Below are 9,725 nucleotides of genomic sequence, written 5' to 3'. Positions count from 1 at the left end.
TTGTGATCCACCCGCCTCGGCCTCCCAAAGTGCTGGGATTACAGGCTTGAGCCACCGCGCCCGGCCTTCATTCTTCCTTATGCTACACATCTGTCATGCAGCGGGGCAGTCCTGGAATTTAGGTTGATGGAGGCTTTATCATCCAGATCATTGCTGGTTTCAGTGGCAGAGGAAAGAGAGCGTGGTAGGCAAAAGAATGCTTTCCCCAAAGATGTCTAAGTCATAATCCTTGGAACCTGTGAATGTGACATATCACATGGCAGAGGGTAATGATGGTTTTAGATGTAATTAAGGTTGCTAATTAACCCACCTTAAAATAGGGAGATAGTTTTGGATTATCCAGAAGGGTTCAACATAATCCCAGGGGTCCTTATAAATGGAAAAGAGAGGCAGAAGAGGAGGTCAGAGTGAGGCAATGTGATAAGAACTCAACCTGCTCTTGCTGGCTTTGATGATAGAGGCTGGGGCCATGAACCAAGGGATGTGGGCAGCTCCTAGAAGCTGGGAAGGGCAGGGAAACAGATTCATCCCTTGAGCCTCCAGAAATGAATGCAGCCCTGCTGGTACCTTGATGTTGGTCCAGTGAGGCTAGTTTAGTGTTTCTGAACTACCAAACTATAAGATAATATGTTGTGTGTGTGTGTTTGTGTGTGTGTTTTGAGACAGGATTTTACTCTGTCTCCCAGGCTGAAGTGGAGTGGCACAATCTCAGCTCACTACAACCTCTGCCTCCCAGGTTCCAGCAATCCTCCCACCTCAGCCTCTGAGTAGCTGGGACTATAGGCACATACTACAACGCCTGGCTAATATTTGTATTTTTGTAGAGACAGGTTGATGTTTTGTCATGTTGCCCAGGCTGGTCTTGAACTCCTGAGCTCAAGCGATCCTCCCACCTCGACTTCCCAAAGTGCTGGGATTACAGGTGTGAGCCACCACACCCAGCCTGTTTGTGTTGGTTTAGGCCACTAAGTATGCGGTAACTTGTTGCGGCAGCCATAGAAAACAAATACAGAGGACATGAGGAATCAAGCACCAGCACTTAAATCTGCCTGGCACTGACACCTGGCCCTTCTACTCGTATTTCCTTGGCCAGAGCAAGCCACATAGTCGTGCTTCATAGGACCTAACTTCATAGGACCAGAAAACTCTGACACTCCCGTATGCCCAGGCTTAGAGGGAAACTGAATTGTGGTGAATATAGTAATGTCTATTATACCTTGCTATCTGCAGTGCATGCTTATATTTTCTATTCTATTCCATTCCATTTTAAAAAAATCTTTTAAGTTCGTTATTTATTTATTTATTTATTTATTTTTGAGATGGAGTCTTGCTTTGTCACCCAGGCTGGAGTGCAGTGGCATGATCTCAGCTCACTGTAACCTCTGCCTCCCTGGTTCAAGGGATTCTTCTGTCTCAGCCTCCCGAGTAGCTGGGACTATAGGTGCGTATCACCACTCCAGGCTAATTTTTGTATTTTTAGTAGAGACAGGGTTTCACAATGTAGGCTGGACTGGTCTTGAACTCCTGACCTCAAGTGATCTGCCCACCTCGGCCTCCCAGATTGCTGGGATTACAGCTGTGAGCCACCACACCCAGCCATAAGTTGGTTTTATTGTTAACTGGTATGTGACCCCCGTTTGGAAAACATTACTCTACAGACCCTCTTCTGCCCAGGCCTCCTGGACCATATGACATACCTGATGTGTGACACACATAGGCACAGATGATTGGCCCAGGTGTGGAACATGTGACCAATGCTGACCAATCAAATTTCTCTCCTGGGAGTTTGGAAGTGGGCCATTCAACCAGTTAACAGTGGAAAGCTGAGTGAGAAGCAGAGTGGAAACAGTGTCAGAGTGGCAGTCACATCCAAGCCGAAAGGATGGAGGAGCAGAAAAGCCCTGAGTAAGCAGGGAGGGCTGGTCCACAGAGGCAATGGGGCAGCCGCCCAGAAGGCAGTGCAACCGGGGGACAGGTGCAGAGAGCGCGACTGCCTGAGATTCAGATGGCTTCCCAGGACCTGGTGCCAGCCCCCATGCATCCTGCCTGCTTCCCGTGAGAGTTTTGCCTTCTTATAACACAGCCTCCCCTTTTTCTTGAGCTACTTTGGGCGGTGGGGTCCGGTGCGGTGGGGGCTGGTTCTGTTCCTTGTCTCCACTGAGCCTTAATTAGCTGGAACACTGCTGGTATCTCTCTTATGGGCACCCAGCTGTGGCTCTGCGAATCAGGCCCTGGGGCATAGATGAGGCTGGGGGTGAGGCAGACCCTGCCTCCAGCATCCTGGAAATTTGGCTTTGACCAATCTTGGACGTGTGCGCTTGCTCTTCAGAGTGGACAGGCAAAGCCATCTGTGTGACGCTGCATAGGTGGGGGGTCCCGGGAAACGAAACATCCCCACAGGGGCCTCTTTTCTGATCGTGTTAAGGTCAGGAAGCCAGAGGAGTTTTATCACAGAAGGCTTGGCAGTGTGATGGAGTGGAAGGACATGGGCTCTGGAGACAGGCAGACCACACTTCACCTCAGTGAGCCTCAATGTCCTCATCTCTGAAATGGGATTGCCATAAGGATTGGCAGTGGTCTAGGAAAAACACAGTCATGTCTAGGGCATAGCATGCTCTCAGGGAATGCGGCAGCTGCTGCTGTGGTTTGAGGAAGCCATCAGAGTCCCACTTCCTGAAGGAGGTGGCCCTGGTGCTGATGAGATTAGCAGCAGGTCATTCCCCACTGCTGGCCACGCTTCCTAACCTGGCCACCCTCACTCTGCCCCTTGCCCCTCTCCTCTCCTCATTTCCCCTCTTTATTGTTATTCCTGATGTTGATAAAAACACCCGGTTTAGGAAAACAGCTGGGTTGGATAGGAAGCACCCAGCTTCTGGAGGCGGGCAGATAGAATTGGGTCTGAATCCTGACGGAGCCCCTGGCTTGCTGTGTGTTCTTGGGCGAATTGCTGTGTCTCTCTGAGCCTTGAGTTAATTACCTGTAAAATGAGGATGATAAATGCTGTTATGAGAAATTATTAGCCACTCAGCAAAGTTCTGTCTTCTTTCCCTCCCTTCTTGAAGCTGCCCCTCCCAGCCTGAACAGGGTGTCCTGCTCCTCCCAGCAGCCCCCAGAATGGCTCTCCGCGACTCAGTTGTGTGCGGCCTCAGTCACTTGTGGTCTCTCCTTTCCCTCAGACCCTGGGCTCCCGAGTCTTCTGGAAGCAGGTGGGGTCCCTGTGGCCTGTGCCGCTTCTCTGGTCTTCTCTGCAGGTCCAGCCCCAACTTGGGAGCTGCTGCTTCAAACTGTGTGATCTGTATTTTTTCTCACTTTAGCAATTACCACACCACAGCTGACTGTCATTTTCATACTCCCAACACCAATAAATATTTATGAGGAGGAAGCTGGGCGTGGTGGCTCATGCCTATATTCCCAGCACTTTGGAGGCTGGAGGATGGGTGGATCACTTGAGGTCAGGGGTTTGAGACCAGCCTGGCCAGCATGATGAAAACCCGTCTTTACTAAAAATATAGAAATTAGCCGGGCCTGGTGACACGCCCGTAATCCTAGCTACTGGGAAGGCTGAGGCATGAGAATTGCTTGGGCCCTGGAGGTGGCCCAAGATCATGCCACTGTACTTCAACCTGGGCAATAGAGTAAGACTCTGTCTCAAAAAAATAAAATTATAAAATAAATAAATATTTATGAGGAGGAGAAAAGCCCTGGACTCCCAGGGGAGGTGGGGGCGGAATGTGCCAGGCTTCTTAGCAAGCTGTGCTCACACCCACCAGTGGTCCCTGCAGGCCCAGAAGTGAGAAGTGGGGGTGGGCAGGGCCAGGGCTGCGAAGGCAGTGCAGAGCCACCACCCACTTGCCTTTTCTTCTGGAAGGAGGCAGGAGTGGCTGTCTCTGTGCAGTGGCGGGCCTCACTGTCCTGCCCACCCTGTTGCCTACTGGACCCCATGCTCCTGGGGGAGGACTGGACGTCAAGGAGCGCTCTCAGCCTCGTGTGTACCTGCCCATCCCTCTGTCCACTACTGTTTTAGCCTCTGTTATTCTATCTTCTATTTTAACCCTTTCAGGGCCAGTGTCCCAATACCCCCTGCTCTTCCCCAAACCCCTCTCTTATCTCTGGGTCTCTGTCTCCATCTTTTAGTTTTCTCCTCTCCCTTCCAACAATTACTTTCAGAGGTCCTAGAGCTAGCTGCTGGGGGCTGGGGAAGGGGGTCTCAGGCCCAAGACACAGCTCAGGGGAGAGGGCAGGGGGAGAAATGGAAGGCAAGTGAGCTCCACTTTTTGGGAGTCACGGACTACATCTCAACCTGACTCCTTGTCCAGCGCTCTGCAGGATGACTGTGGCATATTCTCCGCCTTTCCTGAGCTTCAGTTTCTGCTGAGTAAGGCAGCTGATTCCTTCACTCATTCATTCATTCACCTGTTCAGCTAATATTTATTGAGTGTTTGCTACCTGCCATTCATCTTTTGTGTTGTTTGTTTTTGTTTGGAGACGGAGTCTCGCTCTGTTGCCCAGGCTGGAGTGCAGTGGCAGATCTTGGCTCATGGCAAACTCTGTCTCCTGGTTTCAAGCAATTCTCCTGTCTCAGCCTCCCAAGTAGCTGGGATTACGGGTGCCCGCCACTATGCCCAGCTAATTTTTGCATTTTTAGTAGAGACGGGGTTTCACCACATTGGCCAGGCTGGTCTCGAACTCCTGACCTCAGGTGATCCACCTGCCTTGGCCTTCCAAAGTGCTGGGATTACAGGCATGAGCTACCATGCCTGGCCCCATCATGTATTAAACAATGATTGCAGTGCCATTCTGGATGCTTATAGTAGATGCATCTGTGGATAAGAGAGACAAAGATCCCTGCCCTCGTGGAGTGAGATGTTAGCAGAGTAGACGCATAATAAAAAGTAAAATATGTACACATTAGAAAGTGATAAGTGTTGGCTGGACGTGGTGGCTCACACTTATAATCTCAGCACTTTGGGAGGTTGAGGTGGTCAGATGGCTTGAGTCCAGGAGTTTGAGACCAGCCTGAACAATATGGTGAAACCCCATCTCTACCAAAAAAAAAAAAGTACACAAAAAATAAAAATTAGCCTGGGATGATGGCATTGTGCCTGTGGTCCCAGCAACTTGAGAGACTAATGAGGGAGGATCGCTTGAGCCTGGGAAGCAGAGGTTGTAGCAGTGAGCTGAGATTGCACCACTGCACTCCAGCCTGGGTGACAGAGTGAAGCCTTTCTCAAGAAATAAAGTGATGAGTGCTATGGAAAAAGAAGAAATAGAGCAAGAGAGGGACGTCAGGCCCTGCGGGCACAGTGGGGTTGAGCATGCCGTCTCAGGGAGAGCGTCCCAGAAGAGAACTGTCCCCAAGCTGGGAATTGCCCTGGTGTGCTTGAGGACCAGCCAGGGGCAGATGTGGCTGGAGATGGGTGAGGGAGAGTAGGAGGTGACACCGGGAAGCGAGGGCAGATCACACCGACCTTACAACATGACATGCTTTTCCTCACTTGAGCTCAGAAAACTTGCATTTGGAGACTCCCTCAGTCTGCCCTGCAAAGACCTGACTGCAAAGGGGCCGTTGCATAGCCCAGGAGAGCTCTGATGGCTACCGTGGGGGCTTATCAGTGGAGATGGTAAGCGTAGATTACGTGGGCACTGTTCAGATCTCAAGCTTGCATGGTGCCTGTCAGTCACTCCAGCCCTGGTCCCTGGTCCTGCCTCAAGGTGGCCCACAGGAGCTTGCCCCTGGGCAGGATACTTGAACGCTGGCCTGACCTCTCTTTCTCTCCACAGAGTGTTCAAGAAGGCCAGTCCGAATGGAAAGGTGAGTCTGTTACGGCTGCGCCCAGCACCTCCCTGACCCCACACTCTGGTCATTTTCTCTTGGGACAGCAGAGGAAGTGGCATGTCCTCCTCCCCTCTGTGAGAGGGGGCAGGTGCTACTCGCCATGTTAGGGGTGACACAGGAGCTGTCAGTTGAAGGAGGAGGGACATACTCAGGAAACTTTTTGTCTGAGTGGGGAAGTACAGCTCCCCTGAGCTCTGGTGTGGGCAGAGATGGCCTGTTGGCCTGTCGTAGAGAGACTTCACTGAGGGTGTGACCGTGGAGGACATGCCAACCAGTAAGTGCCAAGTGCCGTGGGGGAGTGAATCCCCTGCTGAGAGGACCCTGGCATCACCTCGTTATCCGGGGCGGCCCCAGGGCCTGTCTCCCTTTCTTCCTCCCTGCAGGTGCAGATGTCGTCCTGCCTCCCCTCAGTTCAGCAGGTAGATATTACCGACATCATTCCACACCAGGCCTGGGCTGAGCCTGGCGGGGACAGGGGTAGGGTGGACTGAGATGAATGAGGCACAGCCTGTGCTTCTCACAGCCAGATGGCAGAGGCAGACACAGAAGCCCATCATTTCAGCATGAAGTGGCAGGCGGGAGATACGGGGCCATTGGGGTTGCAGGACCCAGCCGGGTGGGCAGCAGCAACCTCTAGGAGGAGTGCATTTCCAGGAAAGGTAAGGTGAAAACGGCATGGTAGGCAGGACATAAAGGCATAGGGACTGTGAGAATCTTAAGCACCTGATCTCAGAGTGCCAAGAGAGAGGCTGAGGCTGAGAGGCTGCAGTACTGGTCACGGGAACCCTGTGGCTGGGCTTATGAGCTGGCCTGGGTTGGCAAATAATACCACGTGTGCTTCCACATCTCTCTTCTGTGCCCAGAGCAGATACCATCAGTCACCATCACCCTTTCCTGCTGCACCAGGCTTTCATCTTGGATTCTTTCTCAGCCCAGAGCCCCAGACAGCATCCCAGCTCCTCCCCCGACTGGTAGATCAGAGTTGGCACTTAGGACAAAACCCATTTGTCATGCTTACTTGTGGGCACTGAGGAACCATTAATGGGCTTCAGGCAGGAGTAGCATGGTTAGATTTGAATTTTAGGGCTAGGCGTGGTGGCTCACGCCTGTAATCTCAGCACTTTGGGAGGCCAAGGTGGGTGGATCACTTGAGGTCAGGAGTTTGAGACCAGCCTGGCCAACGTGGTGAAACCCCATCTCTACTAAAAATACAAAAATTAGCCGGGTGTGGTGGCGGGCACCTGTAGTTACAGCTACTTGGGAAGCTGAGGTGTGAGGATCACTTGAACCTGGGAGTCGGAGGTTGTAGTGTGCCAAGATTGCGCCACTGCATTCCAGCCTGGGCGACAGAGAGAGACTCCATATCAGAAAAAAAAAAAGCCAGGCATGGTGGCTCATGCCTGTAATTCCAGCACTTTGGGAGGCCGAGGCAGGCGGATCACCTGACGTCAGGAGTTCGAGACCCGCCTGACCGATATGACAAAACCTCATCTCTACTAAAAATACAAAAATTACCGAGGCATGGTGGCATGCACCTGTAATTCCAGCTACTCGGGAGGTTGGGACAGGAGAATCGCTTAAACCTGGGGAGTGGAGGTTGCAGTGAGCCAGCCGAGATCGAGCCATCGCCCTCCAGTCTGGGCAACAAGAGCAAAACTGTCTCAAAAAAAATTGCATTTTAGAATGACTAGTCTAGCTAAGGAGGAGAGTAGGCTCTCAGCAAGTGAGCAGCAAAGGGCTGGTGTGGTCCAGGCAGGAATGGTTGTGGGGATGGAGAGGGATGGACTTGAGAAGTATGATGGAGGTCGAGTCATGAGGATCGAGGGGTTGTTGAGGAGCAGGACACACAGGGTGGCGCTCTGGATCTGGCTTTGAGCTGCTGGAGTTCTCTCTCGGCGGTGGGGGGGGGGGTTCCCTGCAGGCTAGCTACTGAGTGGGTCATGAGCTCCCTGATCCCTCAGTGCCTCAGAAGGCAAGTCTGCATGCACAGAACAGCTAACTGTGGGAGGCAGTGCATTTGTTAATTAGCTGGGGTCACCTTTCCACAATGTGTATCTATTTTAAAACATTGTGTTGTGCATGATAAATAACATATCATTTTATGTCATTTAAAAATATTAATTTTAAAAAAAAAGAAAAGTCCTCGTATCAGTAGATCCCTGCCTGGCTGCATGGGAGGAGGAGCAACTGAGGAACGCAGCGCTGCCCGCGTTCAGAGACCCTGAGCGCTCCGTGCTCCCACCTGCCTGGGGCTCTCACCCTCTGAGGTGCCCGTACTCCTGCTCAGCCATCTTCTCTGCTGCTGCTACTCCACCCACAGTGGTGCTTGGCATGAAGATCTCTCTGGGCCTGAGCGTCCTCATCTGTAAAACAGGAACAATAATCACTCCTTCACAGGGTTTTGGGAGGAAGAGGTGCTTTTACCATTTTACAAGGGTTTGTGAATCTTGGTATTAGGGCTGGGGTGAAGGCCCAAGTCCAGTTAGGATTTTGATCAAGGTTAGGGATGGGTCTAGAGTTTCAGAGGCAACTCGCAGGGTTTCCTCCAGGGCAGGGTCCTGTGTAACCCCCTATGCAGCTGCTAACGCGCCCTATGCCTCTCCTCCCCAGCTCACCGTCTACCTGGGAAAGCGGGACTTTGTGGACCACATCGACCTAGTGGACCCTGTGGGTGAGTCCCTAGAGGGTGGGAGGAGGGCTGGGGGAAGGTGGGGCTGGCCCAACCTCCCAGGAGTAGCTCTCAACTCTCCAGAGGGGCCTGGTGCCAAGAATGGGGGTGAGTGGCTTCCTGCTTCAGGCAGCAAGCATTTACTGAGCAGCTACTTTCCCACTCAAGTGAGGACTACAAGAAGAGACCGTGGGAAGGACTGAGGTGATAGTCAGGGAAGGCATCATGACGGTAAGAAGGGAGGGGGTGATGACGACAGATGCTGCCACTTACTGTAAGGTGTGTCATGTAACAGACAGTGGCGGTGGCTATGATGACTATCCCTGCTTTACAGAAAAGGAGAATGAGGCACAGAGAGGCTCGGTGACTTACGCCAGGTCACAGAGCGAGTAGATGGAGGAGCCCAATTCAAACCTGGCATTCTGCAAAACCCTTTGTTCTGCTTCCTTGTGATGGCAAAGGGTGGGAGGCAGAGGGAGAATCATTCTTAGGACTTATGAAATGGGGGCTCCTCGCTTACATGGAGTTCCTGCTGGAAGCTGGGCTGGCTGAAGGCACCTTCCAAGGTCTTGTTCAAGTTCAGGGTTTTGCAATCTCTGCATGCTGACATTTTGGATTGGATAGTTCTTTGTTGGAGTGGCCTGTCCTGTGTGTTATGGGACAGATAGTCACATCCCTGGACTCAACTCATTCAATGCCCAGAGTACCTCACACTCCAGTTATGACAACTAAAAATGTCTTTAGATGGGGTGTGGTGGCTCACTTCTGTAATCCCAGCATTTTGGGAGGCCAAGGCAGGAGGATCACTTGAGGTCAGGAGTTCGAGACCAGCCTTGCTAACATGGTGAATCCTCATCTCTACTAAAAATACAAAAATTAGCCGGGCATGATGGCAGGCACCTGTAATCTCAGCTACTTGGGAGGCTGAGTTGGGAGATTTGCTTGAATCTCGGAGGTGGAGGTTGCAGTGAGCTGAGATTGCACCATTGCACTCCAGCCTGGGCGACAGAGTAAGACTCCAAAAAAAAAAAAAAAAAAAAAGTCTTTAGACATTAACAAAATATGTCCTTTGGGGACAAAATTACCCTGATTAAGAATCACTGCTCTCATTGGAAAAGCCTCGGTTTCATGGCCTCTTCTCATGCCTGTTTGCAGAGAGAAGCCAATTGGGCACGGTGAGGCCCAGAGAGGTTCAATGATTTTTTTTTTTTTTTTTTTTTT

The 9,725-nt window shown here is 51.6% G+C and overlaps 1 protein-coding gene across 1 annotated transcript in view; it reads left to right on the top strand.

Annotated features, from left to right (window-relative positions):
- Positions 1–9,725, top strand: part of ARRB1 (arrestin beta 1) — a 97,904-nt gene that overhangs the window by 65,626 nt on the left and 22,553 nt on the right. Inside the window, 2 exon segments of the mRNA XM_017533007.2 lie at positions 5,782–5,812; positions 8,447–8,507. Coding sequence (XP_017388496.1) covers positions 5,782–5,812; positions 8,447–8,507 — 92 coding nt within the window.

Source organism: Cebus imitator, unplaced genomic scaffold (genome assembly GCF_001604975.1).
Source record: "Cebus imitator isolate Cc_AM_T3 unplaced genomic scaffold, Cebus_imitator-1.0 Scaffold79, whole genome shotgun sequence".
Lineage (NCBI taxonomy): Eukaryota > Metazoa > Chordata > Mammalia > Primates > Cebidae > Cebus > Cebus imitator.
The sequence above is the reverse complement of the archived record's forward strand: the minus strand, read 5'-3'. Positions and strand labels throughout refer to the sequence as shown.